General features: G+C 41.5%; 1 protein-coding gene across 1 annotated transcript; it reads left to right on the forward strand.

The window, feature by feature from the left end:
• The first annotated feature begins 8979 nt into the window (after window positions 1-8979).
• Window positions 8980-15993, forward strand: LOC107816262 (hydroxyproline O-galactosyltransferase HPGT1-like). Its single transcript, XM_075246414.1, has 12 exons — window positions 8980-9273; window positions 9491-9554; window positions 10197-10246; window positions 10347-10540; window positions 10797-10860; window positions 10978-11050; window positions 11432-11555; window positions 12498-12585; window positions 12689-12739; window positions 14172-14243; window positions 14451-14563; window positions 15620-15993. The coding sequence occupies exons 1-12, from the start codon at window positions 9158-9160 to the stop codon at window positions 15640-15642; spliced, it is 1032 nt and encodes a 343-aa protein (XP_075102515.1). The 5' UTR covers window positions 8980-9157; the 3' UTR covers window positions 15643-15993.
• Window positions 15994-23985: the final 7992 nt, after the last annotated feature.

Raw genomic sequence — 23985 nt, forward strand, 5'->3', positions numbered from 1 at the left:
AGGATGCCCAAACGAGGGGCCTCAAGGGGCGGCAGATTCCTTCAACAACTTCTTCGATGTTATGGATTCTACCGCCTCGGAGGATGTCACCGGGTTAGGTGACTTATTGGTGCCAAAGAAGATGCCGTCTTTGGGAGCCAGCGGATCTTCTTCGAGTCCAAGATTGGTAAACCGGTTCCCAGCCCCGAGTGCAGATCCTGACGGGAAGTGGTCCATCATATCTATACCGGAGGATGCCCGAGTTCTCTCTGCCCCCATGGGGATTTCTAGCTATATTCGATGCTTGGTGACCGAAGAGGATCAGGCCAAAATGGACGAGGTGGAGGCCCCTTTTCTTTTCAACGAAGCTCAATATGCATTGAATCGAGGTAATTTCGAAAGCCTTTTTGTTATGTACTTAGATTAAATTGTGAACAATCATAACATTCTTCTTTGTGTTTGCAGGCCTCAGTGCTTCAGCACAAAACTTTTCTCCGATATTGGAAAGAGTTAAACCAACACGAGGCCGAGACTCGGGATCTTACTGAGAAGAGGGATGCCTACAAGTTCCTTTGTGAGAAGTTCCAAGCCGAGTTAGAAGCGGCTCAGAAGGAGCATGCCTACCCGGTCGAGCAGGTAAGATGAGTATTTGAACTTAGTGACGACGATTCAGACACAGTGGCTAACGACACGAACCCGCAGGTTCAAAAGGGACTTGACCAGATCGAGCAGCTTCAGGCGGAAGTGGACACGGTGAAAGCTGAGGCCGAAGAATGGAAGAAAAATATATATCGCCTGGCCTCGGAAAAGGAGACTGCTCGAGAAAAACTGGCTTCAACTGAGGTCCAGCTCCGGGTTGCAAAAGAAAAGGCCTTGGTGCAGGCCAAAAAGATCGAGGAGCTCCAGTCTTAACTGAGCTCGGCAGTCTCCGGCCAAGAAAATCTAGCCAAGCAACTCGATGTGGCCAAGTCGGAGATTGTTGTGGTTAAGGCCAAGGCTGATGAGCAGGTGTACCAGCATAAGGCCGATGCCGAGGTGGCTTAGGACCAAGTGAGAAACTTGGTGGAGCATATGAAGTGTCAATCCTGAAGGGAGGCCCTCGAGGGAGTTCGAGCTCAGGGTTTTGACCTGCTGGCTGAGATCGAGAAAGCAAAGGTATCCGAAGCCCAAGCCAGGAAGCTAGCTTACCCCGAGGAGAAGGATTCCGAGGAGTCTGAAGATTCGAGCGAGCTCGAAGATGGTGGAGACCCCGAAGGTGATGACGCGGCCCCCGGCGGAGACTAGGCCACTTAGGCTTTTTTTGTATTTTATTTGAGGCCGTTTTTGGCCCTTGTAAAAAATTTCATTGGACAGTTCGACCCTTGTAAAAGAAATTTTTGATTATGAATATAAGGCTTTTTCCCTTCAACAATTTTGAAATTTTCTCTTTGCCTTGTTTATTTTTATTTGCAAAGATCTACATGCCTTGGCATAAAACAATTTGTTTTGTTTAGAGACACGAAGAAACCTTGCCTTCAACTATTTCATTTTAAGGCATCGTGGGGGTTCGGTGTGACCGAAAGTTTTCTTTCCCAAAAGTACTTAGACTTTTAGTCACAATCTGTCGAGGATAGCCTTTGAAACCGGTTAAGAAAATTTTAAGGCCTTGTTATTTTTATGACGAGCTTCGGACGTCTCCGAGCCGAGTTTATATGGTCATAGCCTTTATAGTTTAGGTGTTGTCCCATGTTAATATCATTATCCCGAGTTATTCGGGTTTGGCTAAGATGGCAGTCCCCGAGTGGGGGTGGCCTTAGCCTATAAAATTCGGGGGTTGCCTAATAGGTTTTATATCCCCGAGGTCTAATAGCTTGGACCGGCCGAGTTTGTTTTCGGACGGCAGTCCCCGAGTGAGAGAGTGATTATTCTAACTCAGGTTAAGGTGGCCCTTGGTCTCGTTTCCTTTAGGGGATCGGAAGTAGGGAATTCCTTAAGAAATGTAAAGGAATTCTTTTTAAAAGACAAGATGTTTGCAAGGAAGAGACTTCTCTTTATTCTTGTGCATAATAATAATATATGTGTACATGCGTTGTGTCAGGGTTCGAGCAGTCTATGCGGGCATAATTTATTTGACCGTTTGGCCCTTACATTGAATCCTATCAATCGAGACCCTTCAATCCCGAAGTCTCTTTCCATGCTAAAGTCGATATGCCCCCAGTGTTCGAGGTTGATCGAAGAAAGACCTCGAATACTATTTTGATCATTGTCACCTGCTCCCTGCCGGCCTTCGATTCTAAGTTAGCACGATTTACTTGCTGCCTCATTAAAAACCTTGTCGGAAAACCCATTTGGGACAAAACCGGTTCAAGGAAAAAACAGTGCAACGCGTGATTTCAGACCTAAAATCTCGTACTTTTCCTTGTCGATCACCTGCAGGAGTTAGTCCGAAATACAAGTAAAAGGAAATGGATGGGGTCGTACCTTAGCAGTAATATCGTTTCAGGTGAGATACATTCTAGTTGTTGGTAGTTGCTCGTCGTTCATTGTTCCGAGCTTGTAGGATCTTTTTCAGGTGATCTCGATAATTTGGTACGGTCCTTCCCAATTCGGCCCCAATTTCCCTTTGTTCGGGTTTCGTGTGCTTAGCGTGACCTTTCTTAGTACCAAGTCCCCGGTATTGAAGTGTCGAAGGTTGGCCCTTCGATTATAATATCTTTCGATCCGCTATTTTTGGGCGGCCAACCGGACAAGAGCGACCTCGCGCCTTTCATCTAATAGCTCCAGGTTCACACTCATATCTTCGTTGTTCGATTCCTTTGTCGCATGTCAGAATTTGATACTTGGTTTCCCCGACCTCGACCGGTATCAAAGCTTTGACACCATAAACCAAAGAAAATGGGGTAGCCCCAGTACTAGACTTCGAGGTTGTACGGTATGCCTACAGGACTTCGGGTAATATTTCTTTCCATCTTCCTTTGTTGTCGGTTAACCTCTTTTTAAAGGTTTTAGAGTATGGTTTTGTTAGTAGATTCAACTTGTCCACTCCCACTAGGGTGATAGGGTGTCGGTAGGATCCTTTTGATCTTCGAGGAATTTGGTTACTTTGCTTCCGATGAATTGTTTCCATTATCGCATACGATCTCAGCTGGCATTCCGAATCGGCATACTATGTGATCCCAAATGAAATTGATAACCTCCTTTTCCCTGACCTTCTCATATGCATAGGCTTCCACCCACTTAGAAATATAATTAGTCATAAACAATATAAATTGAGCATAACCTAGTGCCCACGGAAGGGGGCCAACGATGTCCATTCCCCACTTCATGAACAACCATGGCGATAAAACCGAGTGGAGCAACTCCCCGGGTTGATGGATCATCGGAGCGTGTCTTTGGCATTCATCAAATTTTTGAACAAACTCCTTTGCGTCTTTTTCCATGTCGATCCAGTAATAACCGGCTCTGATTATTTTTTAAACCAGCGATTCAGTGCCCGAATGATTTCCACAGGTACCTTCGTGGATTTCCCTCAAAACATACTCAGTATCGGCCTGTCCTAGACATATTATAAGTGGGCCATCAAATGTTCTTCTGAACAAGGTTCCGTCTTCGGACATGCTAAATCGGGCCGCCTTTGTACGCAGGGCCCTCGACTCTTTAGGATCCAAGGGCAGTTTTTCGGACCTGAGAAATTCCATGTACTTATTCCTCCAGTCCCAAGCTAGGCTCGTCGAGTTGATCTCGGCGTGGCCTTCTTCCACCACCGATCTCATAAGTTGTATGACTTCTCCTGATTCGAACTCATCATCTTCGACCGGTGACCCCAAGTTAACGAGGGCATCGGCCTCGCTGTTGTGATCCCGAGGTACGTGTTACAAAGTCCATTCTTGAACCGATGTAATGTCACCTGTAATTTGTCCAAGTATCTTTGCATTCGTTCCTCTCTAACCTCGAATGTTCCATTGACTTGATTTACCACAAGGAGGGAGTCGCACTTGGCTTCGATCACCTCTGCCCCCAAGCTCTTGGCTAGTTCAAGGCCTGGAATCATGGCCTCATATTCGACCTCGTTGTTAGTCAATTTCACAGTTTTAATTTATTGTCTAATTATATTACCTGTTAGTGGCTTTAGTACGATGCCAACTGCAGACCGTTTTGTGTTTGAGGCGCCGTCCGTGAAGAGGGTCCAGATTCCCAAGGAAGTTCCTGAGTTAATCAATAACTCTCTTTAGACCTCGGGTATTAGGGCCAGTGTAAAGTCGGCCACAAAGTCTGCCAAAATTTGAGATTTAATGGCGGTCCGAGGTCGATACTCAATATCGTACCCACTTATTTCTATGGACTATTTGGCCAATCGGCCCGAGAGTCCGGGCTTATGCATAACGTTCCTCAATGGGTAAGTAGTTACGACACATATGTGGTGACATTGGAAGTACGGTTTTAGCTTCCTAGAGGCACTTAGCAAAGCGAGCGCCAGTTTTTCCAGGTGAGGGTACCTAGTTTCGGCCTCATCTAATGTTCTACTAACATAGTAAATTGGAAATTGTGTACCTTGCTCTTCCCGAACTAGGACTCCACTTACCGCTATCTCTAAGACCGCCAAGTACAAGTACAATTGTTTATCCGTCTTCGGTGTGTGAATTAGGTGTGGGCTCGATAAATACCTCTTGAGTTCTTCCAAAGCTTGTTGGCACTCCGGGGTCCACGAGAAGTTGTTGTTGTTCTTCAATAGTGCGAAGAATCGGTGACTCTTGTCGGACGACCTCGAAATAAATTGCCCCAGGGCAGCTATTCGACCGGTTAACCTTTGCATGACCTTTACGTTGTCCACGACCGTGATATCTTCGATAACTTTGATTTTATCGGGATTGATATCGATTCCCGATTGGATACCATGAATCTGAGGAACTTACCCGACCCAACTCCAAACGCACATTTTTCTGGGTTCAACTTCATATTGTACTGTTTCAGTATGCTGAAAGTTTCCTGCAAATGTTTTAAATGGTCCTCTGCTCGCAGGGACTTAACTAACATGTCGTCAATGTAAACTTTCATTGATTTACTTATTTGTTCCTCGAACATCTGATTTACTAGGCGTTGGTAAGTAGCACCAGCATTTTTTAATCTAAACGGCATTACGTTATAACAATATGTGCCATATTTAGTGATGAAAGAAGTTTTTTCCTGATCACCCGGGTCCATCCGTATTTGGTTGTACCCGGAATAGGCATCGAGAAAACTGAGGATCTCATGGCTGGCCATGACGTCGATCACACGGTCGATGTTGGGCAAATGAAAAGAGTCTTTGGGGCATGCCTTATTCAAATCTTTGTAGTCTACACACATTCTTAGTTTATTCCCTTTTTTAGGGACTACCACTACGTTTGCTAACCAATCCGGGTATTTAACCTCCCGAATATACCCTATTTTAAGAAGTTTAGATACCTCATCCTTGATGAAAACATGTTTGATCTCGGACTGAGGTCTCCTCTTTTGTTTAACCGGGTAAAATTTCGGGTCCAGGCTTATCTTATGAGTGGTTATCTCCGGCGGGATCCCTGTCATATCGAGGTGGGACCAAGCAAAACAATTTTCGTTAGTTATAAGAAATTGAATGAGTTTTTCCCTAAGCTCGGAGCTTAACCCCGTGCCCAGGTATACCTTTCGATCAGGCAAGTTTAATATAACTTGTTCCAGATCCTCGACCTTCGATTTAGTGGCGTCGGAATCATCGGGGGCTATAAAAGATCTGGGAAGCCTATAATCATCATCCTCGACTTCCTTTTGTTTATCCGATTCAGCTGAAGAGGGTATTAGTGATTGCTATTTAGCCCCTATTTTTTACCAATTGGTTTGGGCCCTTCAATGTTGAAATTGTAGATGCCGGTATCACCTCCTTGACCGCGAACATTTCCTTCGCAGCCGGCTATTTTCCGTAGATTGTTTTGACGCCGTTGGGTGTCAGGAATTTCAGTGCCTGGTATAGTGTCAAGGGCACCGCCCTTATGTTGTGGATCTATGGCCTCCCGAATAAAGCGTTATACCTCATATCCCATTCGATCACATAAAATTTAGTCTCCTGGATGGTTCCAGCAGTGTTTACAAGTAACGCTATTTCGCCCTTAGTGGTCTCACATGCCATGTTGAATCCATTCAGAACTCGAACTGCAGGCACGATTTGGTCTTGTAGACCGAGCTTCTTCACGACCCTCAATCGAATGATGTTGGCCGAGCTACCTGGATCAATTAACACACGTTTAACCCAAATTTTATTTATGAGTACAGATATTACCAGTGCGTCATTGTGGGGCTGCACGATTCTTTCTGCATCCTCATCATTGAAAGATAAAGTTCCCTCCGGTGTGTAGTTTAGAGTTCATTTCTCCCTAGTGATGGATACTTTGGTGCGTTTCAACATCGGTCCCTGTGGGATATCAACTCCTCCGATGATCATGTTAATGACGTGTTGAGGTTCTTCTTGTTTGGCATGTTTGTTAGAATCCCTGTTCTTGAAATGATTCTTGGCTCGATCGCTCAAGAACTCCCGAAGGTGCCCATTGTTGAATAGACGGGCCACTTCCCCTCTCAACTGTCGACTATCTTCCGTTTTGTGACTGTGAGTGTCATGATATTTGGACATCTGGTTAGGATCCCTTTGGGTTAGATCGGACTGTAGAGGTCGAGGCCATTTGGTATCTTTGATGCGCCCGATAGCTGATACAATGGCGCCAACATCGACATTGAAGTTATATTCCGATAGCCTCGGTGCGTCTTTGGACCTGTCGAAGCAATTTTTGGTCATAAGTCCCCTACTGCTTTGCCCTCGGTCATTTCTCCTTTCGTTTCTCATGAGGTTTCGCCCGGACTCGCTTCTTCTCCGATCTCTATTATATGGTTGATACCGATCCCTGTTTGGCCTCGGTCCACGATCGATATCTCTCTTGACTCTGTCGAGGGTTCTGACGGGATAGACAGACCCCGAAAGGGCCCCGAGTTGATAATCTTCGAGTCTGATTTTTGATTGATACCTGTTATGCACGTCAGCCCATGTAACAACCGAGTATTCTATTAAGTTATGCTTCAGCTGCTGTGAAGCCACTGAGATCCGAATATTAAGTCCCTGAGTGAAAGCTTGAACAGCCCAATCATCGACGACCGACAACAGATCCATTCGTTCCATTTGAAACCGGGACACAAACTCTCTGAGCATCTCGTTATCCTTCTGTTTGACTTTGAAAAGGTCCGATTTCCTAGTCTCGACCTTGATGGCACCTGCGTGCGCCTTTACAAAAGAATCTGCAAGCATAGTAAATGAGTCAATAGAATTATGAGGTAAATTGTGATACCATATCATTGCTCTTTTCGACAGGGTCTCCCTAAATTTTTTCAACAGAACAGACTCGATCTCATCGTCCTTCAGGTCGTTCCCTTTGATAGCACATGTATACGAGGTTACATGCTCGTTTGGGTCAGTCATTCCGTTATACTTGGGTATTTCGGGCATACAGAATTTCTTAGGGATCGGCTTCGGAGCCGCGCTCGGTGGAAAAGGTTTTTGCATGAATTTTCTGGAATCCAGGCCCTTCAATATCGGGGGTGCTCCTGGGATCTGGTCTACCCTGTAATTGTAGGTTTCCACCTTTTTGTCGTTAGCCTCGATCTTCTTATCCCCTGATTCTATCCGTTTTGTCAACTCCTCGAGCATCTTTATAATCTCGGGGTTTGCCCTCGATTCATGTTCGTTTGACCTTTATACAATCGGTTCATCCCTGAGGGTGACTTCTCGGGGAGGATCGGGCTCAGCCCTGCTTGGCGCACGACTTTGATTCTGTAACTGAGTTATCGCCACCTATTGAGCCTGCAACATTTCGAAGATCATTCATAGGCTTATCCCGTCTCCTTCAACGTTTTGTGTGTTTCGAGTTGCTGATCGAGCTCCACAACGTATGCTATTTTTGGGGTTGGTAGGCAAGTTTGCATCGATAGCCACATGCGAATTAGCGTCAATCGAATCTGCGATCGGAATTCCAGCGGGATCAGCATGCGGTATCTCGTTACCGGGCGCTATGTTATTATTTTCGCCTTGGTGACCAGACTCGTTGTCAACATGCAGAGGTGCTGATTGAGAGTTTGATATTTTTGTACTTTAGCCTGGAATCAAAGACACTTCAAAGAGCAAGTGTAAAGTAGTGTGTGTTATGGAGATTTGTATCAAATAATCACTATTATCCTTAGCCCCACGGTGGACGCCAAACTGTTTACCCTCAAAATCGGATAACAATTGAATTTATACGCGGTTTTAAGAATATGTGATATAACTTGATATAAAATAAAAAATCGGATTAAGATTGAAATTAATGATAAGAAAAGTAAATGCAAGCCATACAAGTTGAACAATCCTGGCCTTGAAGGTTGATCACCCTCCGGTCGAAAATGCTACAATCGATGTCGGAACAGAGTAATGAGATAATAATAACTAGAAATGATAGTTTATTGCTTTGAGATGCGAGTTACAATGTCTTTTACAAATAATTAGACCCCCTTTATATAGTAGGGGAGTTTTACTTTAGGTACAACTCTATATAAGGTAAAAAAATCTCATGATTTGCTAATTATTCAGCTTCATTGATACGTGCCGAGATTCCCACCGTGATGTGCGACCGGTTATAGATATTTCAGCCTTCCGTTATTTTGGTTCGATGATGTTCTCTCGAGTTAATTCGGAGTCTGAGTCAGTTCCGGGGTTACTGACTCGATAGTCTTTGAAGGCGCATGTTCTAACCTCGTACCTAGGTTCGATGGAATCGAGGGTCGATTTTCAATCTATTATGTTTCATCCCCGGTACGTCATGCAATAGGTGGGCTCGATTTCTACCGTATACAGATTATTAATGTTGGTCAATTAAGTTAATTATAGTGTATCGTATTTTAATTTGGCTATGATCAAGAAAGACATTCAAATTTTGAAGATCTAACTTTTATAGAACCTTTAAGTACCTACCAAAAATTATACTATTAGTTGCAATTTTTTTATTTATAAAATATTCAAAATCCCAAACTGACAGTTTGACGGACTGTATTTCCTCGGCAAATAAATCAGCTCCGATCAGTTGAAATTCATCGGACTCTTATATCGATCGCTGTCGCCCCGGCCTCCGCCGACGAGAATTGCTCCGTTGGAGGCCACGCCGTAGAAGAAATGAACGGCCGGGGGTCCAGTAACCGTCTATCATCCACCTCCGGTTTCCGATCTCGAATTTCGTTTTTAATGCTCTCTATGTTCTCTACCATGGCTGCTCTTTATGTCGCCGGCAGGTAACCTCTCTCTCTCTCTCTCTCTCTCTCTCTCTCTCTCTCTCTCTCTACACACACACACACACACACACACATGTATAGTATGTCTGCATATATATACGTGTGATAGTCAGCGTAAAAATAGTTAGATTGAGGTGCAGTTGGTTATTTGAATGACTGATATTTAAGTTTTTTTTTGATGATTAATTGTGGCAACTGGTAAATGCGTAATTGACAGGTTGTGGCTGGACTCTGAGAATAGGGTATATCTTATTGAAGAGCTTGATAGGAGAACGGGACAGGTATTTTCAATCTAGTGGTAGTATTGTTATATTTAATTCGTAGGTAAAGCTGATTTTTTTACCCGAATAATTCGGCCACAGACAAATGACTAAACCAAAATTAAGTTGGACATTAGCCAGTAGAAGAGCATGAGGGCGCTTCAATCTCTGCTTGTATAACTATAAGTACAGCGCAAGTTGGTGTTTTTAAACGTACATAAACTGCTTCATTAAATTAATTTTACCAGAGGCAGAAGATGAATTAGTATCAGGGTATGAAGCCGAATATTCAAGAATCAAATTTGGTTCACTGAAACCACTATAAGGTCTATATTGTCTTAATACGCTTAGGACATACGGAAGTAAAGGTTTAGTTAAAAAAAAAGATCCAAGTGGGGATCAAAGAGCTGCATCTCAATCTAGGCAATATAGTCCAAACTTAGACAGAGGAATTTGGATATGAAGCATTGCTGGGTAGACCAGGGCTCATACCATTCTTAATTTGATATAATCATAATCATATTCGGAAAATTCGGATAGTTTAATGATGTTGGGAACTTGGCATCAAGATCTCAAATTAAGTGATGTTTTATTGCTGCTGACGAGTTTAGCAGAGATACTAGTGTTTATCAAGGTGATAGACATACTTATGTTCCTTTGCAGGGCCATTCGGCAATATCAGTAGATGATACATTGAAGATCATAACCTGCAGGTTAGATGATTATAGCAGATTTCTGTCCAATTTAGGGAGAGTTTCTCCTCGTATTGGAGTTTTATACTGGGGCTATACGGGCTGATGATTTCTTTGCCAGGGAACAACAGAAGAGGCTAGCTGCACTTCAGACAGAGCTTGGAAAAGCCAGTCAGGAAGGTTTTGTATCGAAGAATCTATTGGATAACAGTGAGAGGGATTCAAAGAAAAAGCTTCTAGCTGTTGTAGGTGTCTCAACAAATTTTGGCAACAAAAAGAACAGAGATGCGATCCGCAAAGCATGGATGCCTACTGGTTGGGCTTTCTTTTTCTCTCCCCTTTTTTCTTGGTTTCTTTTGGTCGGGCTTGTGAAGCTAAAATTCAACCAACTCCACTAAGAGGCTGAACTTATGTTTCAGCTCTGTTGAACACATTTAGACTGGACTGTGTTGAATTCCTAGCAATATCGTTGTCTTGTCTTAATTACAAGTATCTGTTAGTATAACCGCTATCATGATGAATTAACTGACTTAACATTCTTTCTACTAAATTTATAAGCTATTTTTGGCAGGTGCTGCTCTTAAAAAATTAGAGGAGGAGAAAGGTATAGTAATACGATTCGTCATAGGAAGAAGGTATCTACCTCGATAAATTTGAACTAAATGAAGGATACACCATAATGCTCTTTGCAAAAAGGATTACTAGATGCTTCTTTCAATCTTTGCACTTAATTGACTGTACACCTCATGCAGTTCAAGTCGCGGAGACAGTTCAGATAGAGCCATTGATGATGAGAGCAGGCGTTCCAATGACTTCATAATTATTGTATGTGCATCTTTTGCACATCATTTCTTACAAGCTTAGTGTTTTGTTATCTACTAAAAATAGCAAGTTTGCAACCATAAAAGAAACGAGCTTGGAGAATTAAATTGACCGACAGTTGTTTTTCGAACTATCAAAGTAGATCAAATCTTCCTGGATTATTCGCATCCCTCCTCAACCACAGAAATAAATAATAATTAATACAGGGGATATCGATAATGTTGTTGTTAGCACACTCATGTCGTACGGGCTTGTTTTCATGTCTTTACGTATATGCCTTACCAGTGTTCTGAAAATCATTTTACTTTACTGTGTAAATTCCAGTTCTAGAAGGATATGTATCTACAAGACTTGATATGTTAACATTATTTTCTTTCTAAGCAGAATGATCATGTGGAGTCCCCTCAAGAGCAAGCAAAAAAGACAAAGTTATTTTTCGTTCATGCTGCTGAGAATTGGGATGCTGAGTTTTATGCCAAGGTCAACGACAATATCTATGTTAATATTGGTACGCAGTATTAGGAGCCTCCAATACATACATTAGCATTTCAGTTTTATTTTCTATAGTCTGTGCTCTGCTCATGTTTTTCCCTTATCTATGATTTAATTTTGCCTTCCTTTTAGGAAACTGTTATGGGAGATTTGAAATTATCAATTTCTTTAGACTTAAGTGTGGGAATATGATCTACTAAAGAGTTTTCAAATGTATGTTATCATCGGCATGTATGTTAGCATTGGCATCTTGAATCTGGAAGTGGAATAAAGAACTAGAATGAAATAGTACCTAGGCGATTTTTAGATTTTCATTCTTGTCAAGGTGTAGGCTTCTCAAAGAGTGAATAAGGATTTTACATGAAGTCACAAAAATGTACAAAAAGGCTGTTGCAAAGTGGTGCCATATTACCTTAATATTAAAAGGCATGGTGCAAGTGTGTGGTCAACCAGGCCTAGATTGATTACCCAGAGTGAGCAAAAGTAGATTGGCCATATTGCATCAAGGTTGTTCAAACAATATATCGCTTCATTTTCCAAAGCTAGGATCAAAATGAATCCGATTAAATTATGATTTTGAGAATTCCAACAACTATTGTGAATTCCTTATGTTAGGGTTTCTTTTGATTAAAGAAAGAATAAAGTAACTATGAATATGAAATCATTGTCTATTTATTCAATAGATTGTATCTAGATGTCAATGAGAAATCTTTTAGGATTTTCTTAGTCTCTACTCTCTAACCATCAGGCAGAGTTGATTGGAGATAGCCCCTTGAGATAGTAACATCCTAGAGATAGAATCTGGATCGGCTATGTCCTTTACAGAATACAATAACAGATAGCTAATGAAACATAATACCATAGCCCATATCTGATGATCTTCTATGCTGAATTCTTAACATAATATATATATATTAAAAAAAATGCCTCATGCTTATTAGCTTTAGTTTATCCACAGATGCTGTTGGAGCCGTACTTGCCAGCCATTTGGATAAGCCTCGTGTTTACATAGGGTGTATGAAATCTGGCGAAGTCTTTTCACAGCCGTGAGTTTGTCTTGTTAATTGGATGATTGCTATATTTCTGAAATAATAATCTGAGAATAGAGTAAAATTTAACCATAACCTAAATTTTATTTCTTATTCACAGGGAAAACAAGTGGTATGAGCCAGAATGGTGGAAATTTGGGGATGGAAAATCGTGAGTTGTTCCTTCTATTACTGTAAATCATCTGGCTGATGCAAGCAGTGCTAGATATGACTATAGAGGTTTACTGCTGCATGTGTTGTATTTATACCTCTCTTCTGTCTGGTGCTAGTTGCTGGTGACTCTTGATTGAAACTATTGATCATGCTGTATTGGATTGATATCTTCTTCCTTTTCTTCGTTCTTTATTCTTTGTGTTAGCAACCTTGAAGTAGGCTAATTTCCTTATGCTAATATTTGTTGGAGAAGTTGAACACAATATTTGTGAATGGAGATTATTTAGAGATGTATAACTGCCACCAGGAGGGGCTTTCTTGACATTCTGGTTCTTCGATTTTCTTGCTATCATCGTGGTTCTAGGGAAATGGTTTGCTTAATTGCATTATTTGGCTTGAATCTAAGGCTTCTGCTGCTTCCTGAACTCCAAAACTTTTTATTTTGATCTATGAAGCAGGATAGAGAGGGATTAATCTCTTTCTTTTAGGGCTGAAATCCAGTGATTTTACAGCCTAAAAAAGAGGTGCATTGGCTGGAAAATTTTGCTGTTTTGTGTGGGTAATAAATAAAAGGCTTGCAAACAAATTGGGAAGTTTAGGAAAGTGGGAATTTTAATTTTTTGGAACATAAACCAAACTTGCGTCTCTCTATCAGTAATTCCAACTCGGACGTCTGAAATGCTGATTACATAGTATTTGAAAATTCTAGCAAAAGGGGAGGAGTGAAATGAGAGCATCTGCTATCATGAAACTCTGGAGTACATGTAACTTTGATGTTATTCGTCCCATTAGGAGGCTAAGAGATACGGGGTTGATAGATGTGTAGAATTCTGTATCCCCAGAATTTAGGAAACTTCCCAACTCGGACGTCTGAAATGCTGATTACATAGTATTTGAAAATTCTAGCAAAAGGGGAGGAGTGAAATGAGAGCATCTGCTATCATGAAACTCTGGAGTACATGTAACTTTGATGTTATTCGTCCCATTAGGAGGCTAAGAGATACGGGGTTGATAGATGTGTAGAATTCTGTATCCCCAGTATGCTGCATTAGTCAAGCTGCCTAATAGTAGAAACTGCAACTTTGGAAGTATCTATGGCACTTAGAACAGGTTTCATTATTAAGAAAACCTGGATATGAATATTAAGCATTTAGAATACTGTGCTCCTGCTTGATGGTTAGGAGGCAAGGTTACGCCTAACCAAGGTTGAGGAGCTAAGAGAATTTCAGTTAACCCCCCCCCCCCCAACCCCCCAAAAAAAAAATGTAAAAGGAAGAAAAGTAGATATGTACTCATGATTTTTCTGGTCAAGCTGCTGTTCTGCTGATATTTAATCAGTCATGACAAACCTCAAGATCTGCATGCTGATGAGTTCTGCAACTTGTTTGGATGCTAATTCTTTCATCTTTTTTGTACTCTTTCGCAAACAGGTACTTCAGGCACGCTTCCGGTGAAATATTTGCGATATCAAAGGCCTTAGCTCAATTCATTTCTATCAACAGGTAAGATTTGTGGAATTAAGAATGTACTTAATCAAAAGAAATGTGATTAACAATATGTTTCTATTGCCAACAAGCTTTGTTGAAGCGGCAAATGCTGAGGTGCCAAGAGCCTTCACTTCACTCAAAAAGAAAAACAAAACCAGATGCTTCCATCAATTTTGATGGCAATAGTAAAATGCTTACTGTTTTGCCTCCCTCCACTTGTAGATCAATACTTCGCACATATGCTCATGATGATGTGAGTGCTGGATCCTGGTTCATCGGCCTTGATGTGAAGCACGTTGATGAAGGGAAGTTCTGCTGCGCTTCCTGGTCATCAGGTCTCTCTCTCTCTCTCTCTTTCTCTCCCCCCTAGATATCAAGGACAGTGAAAAAGAAAACGCAATTGCTTCCTTTTGCAGCAGTTATTGATAGTATAAATGAATAGCTGTTTCCATATGAGTTGTGGATTCTCTAGGAGGTTCTACAGGATAACTGTGATCCAAGTATACAAAATCACTTTTTCATATTAATTAAAATTAATAATAGAGAGCTATTGATTTATAAATAAATTGTTCTTCTATAAAATTTTAGGGGATAAAGCTATACCGGTCTGAGACTCTGAGTACACTGAGAATTATTTTTATTAGGAAAAAGAAGGTTTTCACATAGGGATTGCTTGGTCGCAAACTCACAATATATTGATAATGCTATCCTTATGTGAAAGCTTGGACTAACTTAGTCTGAAGCTGGAGTACATGCTACCTCAATTCCCTTTTTTTCCTTTCCTTCCAGAATTGATCCACTTGGTAGGGAGCTGTAGAAGAGACCAAATATCGTACTAGAAAAGGAACTTTAGCGAATTGTTGACTGAGATATTCTATTTGTAGGCATTTGGGTTTTAAAAAAATTATATTGGTAGGGGTGGGGAAAATATTACTGTTGGTGAGGCCACTCAAAGTTATCTCTTTTCCTTTCTATTTCAATCTCAATTCAGCATGCAAGAAACAATTTGAACTTGAGGTTAGTTCATTATTTAAAGGAACTGATTTGAGGTTAATTACTTTTTTATTTTCATCTTAGTCATTTTGCACTCGACTGACGAGTTCAAATGTATAGATATTGCTAGCTTTTATCCAAGAAATACTCCTTAAGATTATTTCTTAGCAGAATCGGGAAACAAACTCGAAAAAGAACTACTACTTCATTGCTATTGTTACTTGGCGACTAGGTTGCTCGTTGTGATGAGATAGGTATTTAGGATTTTCAAGTGCATGCTTCAGTGAAGGAACTATCATCCTTAAGTACTTTATGTATCCCAGCATTATGTATCCTTAAGTACTTTATGTATCCCAGCATTATGAGTTGTTCTTGTTTTCTCTTTGTGGGGTTTTCAGGGTCTGTATGCGCAGCAGCTTGATTAGATTGCTGTCTTTAGTAAATGTGGAGATCATTCATGTCACAAATCATTGTGAAGATCTGTCTTTGGAAGACAGATCATCTTTGCCGGAGTTTGCTTTTGCCTTTTGGTGCCTGGGGCAAAGGAGCTCGAAGTTTTTGACTTCAACTGCCAAGAGCTCTATGGTAGAGAGCACCTTGGTTTCGGACACACCGAGCCCTGGAGGATTGTACAAAGGGTTTTTGGAGTATAGGGACTATAGTCGGAAAAATTCATTGTATGGTGATTTATTTACAGAGTGACATTGTCCATTATTTCATCGTGTACTATGGATATTCCTTTCTGGAAATATACAGTTCGGTGATCCCTTTAGAGTGCGCTTCAATAGCAATTTGCAGACAAAATGAACCAAGATGGCATCACGCATGTTGAACTGTGTGATCATTTCCTCATATTTTTTTTGGTTAAATACGCAGTAATGAGATTTGAACATAGCACTTATGCTTTTCTTATACCAATTGCTTCATCTAAAGACTACAACGATAATATATGATACATTTACATTTACTTAACCTCCTAGAAGAACGATAATCATATATATAGGTTTCGTTATGGGCATAATAGGACTCAACCGCTTATTTAGTGCCAAGCTTCTCTGCACAATACTTTCTCACAAAGAGAAACGTTGGTGTCACAGGGTTAGGAGTAATAAGTAACTTTTTGAATTTGTTTGTTCTTTATAGGTTATTTGTACAGAAGGTTTTTAGTCACGTAGGACATGTTTTGAGAAGTGTTTAAACTGGTGATTTACCCTTGGTTTTGTACAGCCACTTGATAATTAATAAAACTTTCTTTAATTGCCAAAAAAAGTTGCTGCTTCTTAGAACCTTATGGTTTATTACTTTGGAGGAATTTACCAAGCAACAATATAATTGTCACTTTGGATACTTTGATAAACTAGACTAAAAACAAGGGCAAAAATTACAATTTTTAAGTTGTTTCATGGGGAAATTGTCAATACCAGGTTTTGAGGAACAAAAACCATAGCAGTAAAAGTCAGTCATTATTATTCTAAGCAAGCAGTGTAACATCCTATGAATATTCTAAAGGAACATAAAAGTTGAAGTTTTAGACGTGGCCACTAAAGTAATTATTTTAAGTTCCATAAATTGAAGGCTCCACATGAACTAAATTATTAATTTTTTCACTTCAAAATAGATTTGAACTATTCATGTACAAAATTATGACTTTATATTCGGTGGTAAAATCTGAAATCACTAGACAAAGAGAATTTTAAAAAGAAAATTTATCGAGCCATTTCTTTTACTTCAAAGCAAATTTATGCTATTCAAAATGCATAGAATTATATCTTATATTATACTTAGCGTTAAGAAAATCTTGAATATTTCTTAAAACAATACATAATTTTTTTGTGAATGGTAGATATGCATACAAGTGACTCGAACACCATCGTTATTCTTCACATGCTTAGCCTGATAGTGGCTATATATGCCCTCTAAGGCGAGGCTCTTAGTGCAGGCGCTAGAAAACATAAAAACAAAAATAGTACTTACGAAATTTAGCAAGAGCCTCAAAGGTGAGACTTGATCTTAAGGTAAGACTCTTGGTCATAAATTAGCACTTACGAGTATCATTGACTTCAACATTCAGCAAATGCAAAAAACACAAAAAAATTTAAATTAGAGCAAGCCAGCTTGGGACGGACGGTCAATGTGAAAACTAATTTTCGTAAGAAGTTCACTTTTGCTGGTGTGCGTTGCCAAATCAAGGTTAAGCATCTGAAGTTTAAAGTTGTGTGATTTGGTGACGTGCCCGATCATGTTCCTCACAGAAAATGACATGAAAACTCATTACAACGAGGAACACAGCAAGCGGCAGACCTAACATCTAATAGCTTCATAATACATAATCGGAAGTCAGGGGTTTTCTTTACGTGTTCTTTCCCCGGATGGTAATTAGTTGAACATATAATTTTGGTTTTGAATTTCTAGTGGTAGTTTTGTGGGAAAAAATGGTACTCTAATGATATTCATGAAATTTTTCCGGCAAAAAAAATTTGGGATTAAAAAAATATATAGATCGGTTTTGCTATTTGCAATCGTTATCATCTGTTGAAACACTAACATGATTGACATTTTTCCTTTTTGTATATATAATAGAGAGTTGAGACTAAACTACAAATTTCTTCATGTGCTTGTGTACAGCCGCCGAGGAGCGAATTTTCCGTTGCATTCACTGCACATACCACGATACTAAGGAGTTTAGTTTTGATGGTCTTCGTTCCCACAGCAAGGCTAAGCATCTAAAGTTCAGAGTTTCCTGTGAGTTGGTGACTTGCCCAAGCTTATTCCTCATTGTAAATGACATGAAAACTCATTTCAATGAGGAACACAGCAAGCGGCAGACCTGAAACAATCTAGATAGTCATCGCTTTGGATTCTAATTGGAGGCTACTTTCAAAAATAGGGGACTACATGTGCAATTTGGCCAATTAAAAACTACATTACATTTGGTGGCTATATTTGTAATACTTAGCTCTCTAGTATAAATAGCCCTTATGGCTCTCATTTTAGACTTATGTTATTTTGACATTAATGAATGTTAAATTCCTTGAGTGAGTGTAAGGATGAATTCCTTGGCTGATTTATAAACTTGTTAAAGTGGCTTTTATAGGGTTTCTTCCCCTTAAGGGTTATCCTATAGTCACAGGTTAATTGGATTTTAATTGAATGGATATTTGAAATAAATTTCAAGTGTCCTGTTCAATTCCCTAATTAGTTCTTTGCTAAATTCTATCTTTCTATCCTTTTATTTGTGTTTTTGTTATTTTTGCTTCCGCGTTTCGTATCATCTTGGTATCAGAACGTAGGCTAATGATTTATTCATCAAAAACTGAAAAAAACTTGAGCTGTGAGATTTTTAGAATGTGTGCCTAAAATCCAAGTGCACAAGAGTGATACACGAGGGATAAAATTTAAGTGCAATCTTTGAGGGATGCACTAAAGAAGTGTAACGACCCGGCCGGTCGTTTCGAGAGTTATAACCCGATTTTCCCCATTCCTACTTCTTTTTGTGTTATTCAGCTATATTATGTTATATCGGGTTAATTGGTTCGAGTCCGGAAGGAACTCGGAGTGAAATGAGACACTTAGTCTCATAATTAAAAATTTTAAGTTAGAAAAGTGGGCCGGATATGGACCTATGTGTAAACGACCTCGGATTTGAATTTTGATGATTCCAATAGCTCCGTATGGTGATTTTGGGCTTATGAGCATGTTCGGAATATTATTTGAAAGTCCGTAGAAGAATTAGGCTTGAAATGCCGAAAGTTTTATTTTTGAGAAGTTTGACCGGGGGGTTGACTTTTTGATATCGGGGTCGGAATCTGATTCTGAAAATTGGAATACCTCTGTTATGTCATTTAGGACTTGTATACAAAATTTGAGGTCAATCGGACGTGATTTGATAGGTTCCGGAGTTGTTTGTAAAAATTAAAAATTTCAAAGTTCATTAGGTTTGAATTGGGGCGTAATTCATGGTTTTAGCGTTGTTTGAGGTGATTTGAGGATTCAACTAAGTTCGTATGATGTTTTAGGACTTGTTGGTATATTTGGTTGAGGTTCCAAGGGCCTCGGGTGAGTTTTGGATGGTTAATGGATCAAAAATTGAACTACAACAGCTGCTGCAATTTCCTTCTGTTGGAAATTTCTTCCGCCAGATTCGAGCCCAGAAATCTCTCAGAATCGAGCCCAGATCGAGCCCAGGGTCGAGGGCCACGATCGAAGCCATGATCGAGCCCAGGGTCGAGGGTCACGGTCGAATGCCGGGTCGAAGACATGATTGAAGGCCTAGGATCGAGAACCAGGATCGAGGGCTAGGATCGAAGGCCTAGGATCGAGGACCAGGATCAAGGACCTCGATCGAAGGCCAAGATCGAGGCAGAACCGAGGTTGTCTAGGCAGAATTATAAAAACAGGGACTTCGTCCCATTTGCCATTTTTGACAAATTGAAGCTTGAGGAGAGGCGATTTTTGATATATTTTCAAGGAAAACTTGAGGTAAGTCCCTTGTGATCATTTCTACTCCATAATATTGAATTATCATCGAATAATCTGACTAGATTATATGATTTTGAGGTGTAAATCGGAGATTGGAACTTAGAAATTTGGAAATAAGATTTGTAGATTTGAGGGTCGAGTTGAGGTCGGATTTTGGTAAAATTGGTATGGGTAGACTCGTGATTGAATGAGCTTTCGGATTTTGTAACTTTTGTCGGGTTCCGAGACGTGGGCCCCACAGGCTATTTTCTTATGGAATTACTTCCAATAAATTTTATTGACTGAAATAAATTATTTGTGACTAGATTCGAGGCATTCAGAGGCCGATTTGCGAGGCAAAGACATAGCAGAGTAAAAAAAATTTACGTTTTAAGGTAAGTAACGATTGTAAATCTAGTCCTGAGGGTATGAAACCCCGGATTTCGTATCATTCTACTATTTTGAAGTGACGCACATGCTAGGTGACGGGCGTGTGGGCGTGCACTCTTGGGGATTTATGACTTGGTCTGTTCCGTAGCAACTGTAAAGTTGCATACTTTGTTGAAACCATATGATACTTATATGTTTTATAAAGAATTTCTGTAAATTGGGCTGAATGCCATATTTGGGCCTTGCGCCAAAGCTGTTTGGACCCTTAGGGGTTGTTTCTTACCATCCTCTCATTGTTTTCGATTGAAAATTTATACTCAGTCATGTTTATACTTGTTTACCGCATAACTCAGTTTTATGACTCTATTTTGATGCATATAAATATTTTGGGCCGAATGCCCTGTTTTACTGAAATGCCCGAGTGGCTTGAGAGATTTATGACTAAATGAGGCCGAGGGCCTAATTTGTGAGGATGAGTGTGGATCGGGGCTGCCCGCCTGCATCATACTTTATTATTATGGCACGTGAGTTGTCCGTGCAGCACATGAGTTGTCCATGCAGATTATAGCGCTTGGGCTGAAGGATCCCCTCCGGAGTCTGTACACACCCCCAGTAAGCGCAGGTACCTACTGAGTGCGAGTGTCGAGTGCCGAGTGCTGAGTGACTGGTTGGCATGAGTGATTGTGAGGTATGCCCGAGTGGCACGAGTGACTGTGAAGTTTGCCCGATGGGCTGTATATGAATGATGTTTTGCCCGATGGGCTGTTTATGATTTCATCATTTTTTCTCACCTTTGCATTGAGCCTTTGTTTGAAAAACTATTGGAAAAAAATATCTATAAATGATTTTTACTGGAACTGGGTTTAAACTAGATAATTTGATTCAAATCCTGATTTTTAAAAGCATGCGGTATTTTACTGAGATTTCCTGATATGAACGTTATATGCTTTATTGCTCGTCACTACCACTCAGTCTTTATTTATTGTTGTTACTTACTTAGTTGGCGTACTCACGTTACTCCCTGCATCTTGTGTACAGATTCAGGTGTAGCTAGATACGGTAGCGGTTATTGAGTGTTCTGGTTGCAGATTTTCTTGGAGATAGCAAGGATGCTGTTTGGCGATCGCAGCCCCTGCTCTTCTCCCTCTTATCTTCCTCTAGTTGTATTTAACTATTTTTCGGGCTGAGTTAGCCTTGATATTGTTAGAAAGATTATAGTATATGCTCATGACTAGTGACACCCCGATGTCGGGCTTTTCTTTTCCGCACTTCTTTTTTTTTTCTTTGATTTGAACTCTTTTAATGGAGGTTTTATGTCAAATAACCTTGAAATTATCTTTAAAATGAAAATATCGGTTTGTTTTGAAAATGAGTCGGCTTGCCTAGTTCCACGATAGGCGCCATCACGACAGGGGTTAGTTTTGGGTCGTGACAGATTGGTATCAGAGCCTAGGTTACATAGGTCTCACGAGTCATGAGAGAGCCTTGCGGATCGGTACGGAGACGTTTGTACTTATCTTCAGGAGGTTGCTGAACCTTTAGGAAACTTCACATTCTTGGATTCTTGTCATGCGAATTTGTTGATTCTTGTAATTAAACATCTATTGTTTCCTTCTCTCACAGATGGTGAGGACTCGTGCTACCGGTCAGGAGGGCCAGCTACCAGTACCACCAGCCAGGGCCGCGAGAGGCCGAGGCCGCGGTAGAGGCCGTGGTAGGGGCAGAGGTGCAGGCCGTATAACAATTGGGGCAGTACCTACAGATCCACCGGTTGTCCCAGATCAGGAACAAGTTCCAGTTGTTGATGCACCAACTCAGGCACCACCTGTGCCTATTATGGTTCCAGGCCTTCAGGAGGCCCTAGCTCAGATTCTGACAGTGTGTACTGGCCTTGCTCAGGCGGTCTCTATTTCGACGGCCGCAACCACTTCTCAGGCCAGGGGAGGCACTCAGACTCCCGTCACTCGCACACCCGAGCAGGTTATTCAGGGACTTCAGACACCAAAGCTACCACCAGCTCAGCCGGTTGCTGTTGCTCAGGATTATGTGGTTCCTGCTATGCCTGAGGATGATCAGCGTAGGTTGGAGAGGTTTGGGAGACTTCAGCCACCACCTTTCAGTGGCACAGAGAGAGAGGATGCTCAGGACTTTTTGGACAGGTGTCAGAGGATACTCCGTACTGCTGGTATTTTAGAGACTTGTGGGGTCTCATTCACTACCTTTCAGTTTTCTGGGGCTGCACTCAGATGGTGGGAGACTTACGAGAGGCGTAGGCCTGTTGGAGCAGCATCCCTTACTTGGCAGCAGTTCTCCGTGGTCTTTTTGGAGAAGTTCGTGCCTCGATCTCGCAGAGAGGAGCTGCGTAGACAGTTTGAGCGGCTCCGCCAGGGTGATATGTCTGTGATGCAGTATGAGATGCGGTTCTCCGAGTTGGCCCGTCATGCTATCTGGTTGGTTCCCATAGACAGAGAGAGGATCATGAGGTTTATTGATGGCCTCACTTATCAGCTACAATTGCTCATGACCAGGGAGCGGGTTTTGGGTGCTCCCTTTGATGAGGTTGTCGACATTGCTCGGCAGATTGAGATGGTTCGCGGTTAGGAGAGGGTTGAGCGGGAGGCCAAGAGGCCTCGTGGTCAGGGTGGATTCAGCGGTGCTCCTTTTGGGGGTCAGTTCCAGCACGGTAGAGGTCGTCATTTCAGACATGCTCAGTCAGCTCAGCCATTTCATCGGGGTGCATCATCTGGCCATAGTTCTCATAGTTTTCATCAGGGCCACTCATCACTTAGTGCCCTTCCAGTTCAGAGTTTGTCCCGTGCTCCACCTGTTCAGGGCTCTTCCATGCCAGGTTCTTCTACCAGTCATCCCGGTGCTAGGGGTTCCCTTCAGTTTCCGCCGCCAGCACCAGGGAGTTATTTTGAGTGTGGGGAACTTGGGCATATGTGGAGGCAGTGTCCTCGTCGTCATGGAGGTCTATCTCAGCAGAGGTGTCAGCCTCCGACTACAGTACCAGCTACCTCACCACCCGCCCAGTCAGCTCGGGGTAGAGGTCAGTCAGCTAGGGGTTGCCCTAGAGGGGGAGGCAGATCAGGGGGTGGTCAGGCCCGTTTCTATGCTCTCCCTGCCAGACCAGACGCTATTGCTTCAGATGCTGTGATTACATGTATTGTCTCAGTTTGTCACCGAGATGCCTCAGTATTATTTGACCCTGGTTCTACGTATTCATATGTTTCCTCGTATTTCGCCCATTTTCTGGATATGCCCCATTAGCCCTTAGTTTCATCTGTACACGTATCTACTTCTGTGGGCGATACTATTATTGTGGACCGCGTATATCGGTCATGTGTGGTGACTATTGGGGGTCTGGAGACCCGAGTGGATCTATTGTTGCTCACTATAGTTGACTTTGATGTGATATTGGGTATGGATTGGTTATCTCCATGTCATGTTGTTCTAGATTGTCACGCTAAGACGGTGATGTTGGCTATGCCGGGAATTTCGAGGGTTGAGTGGAGTGGTTCTGTAGATTATGTACCAAGTAGGGTGATTTCATATTTGAAAGCTCAGTGCATGGTTGAGAAGGGTTGCCTATCTTATTTGGCTTTTGTGAGGGATGTTAGTGCAGAGACTCCTGTCATTGATTCTGTTCCGGTGGTACGTGATTTTTCGGATGTGTTTCCTGCAGACCTGTCGGGCATGCCGCCTGACAGGGATATTGACTTTGGTATTGATTTGGTGCCAGGCACTCAGCCCATTTCTATTCCACCGTATTGTATGGCACTGGAGGAGTTGAAATAATTGAAAGAAAAACTTCAGGAACTCCTTGATAAGGGGTTTATTCGGCCTAGTGTGTCACCTTGGGGTGCACCGGTTCTATTTTTGAAGAAGAAGGATGGTTCCATGAGAATATGTATTG

Source organism: Nicotiana tabacum, chromosome 23 (genome assembly GCF_000715075.1).
Source record: "Nicotiana tabacum cultivar K326 chromosome 23, ASM71507v2, whole genome shotgun sequence".
Classification (NCBI taxonomy): Eukaryota; Viridiplantae; Streptophyta; class Magnoliopsida; order Solanales; family Solanaceae; genus Nicotiana; species Nicotiana tabacum.

Coding starts and splice junctions, on each gene's coding strand:
- LOC107816262 (XM_075246414.1), top strand. CDS start 9,158: ATGAACGGCCGGGGGTCCAGTAACCGTCTATCATCCACCTCCGGTTTC. Junction 11,051..11,431: donor CCAATGACTTCATAATTATT/GTATGTGCATCT, acceptor CTTTCTAAGCAG/AATGATCATGTGGAGTCCCC. Junction 14,564..15,619: donor CTGCGCTTCCTGGTCATCAG/GTCTCTCTCTCT, acceptor TGGGGTTTTCAG/GGTCTGTATGCGCAGCAGCT.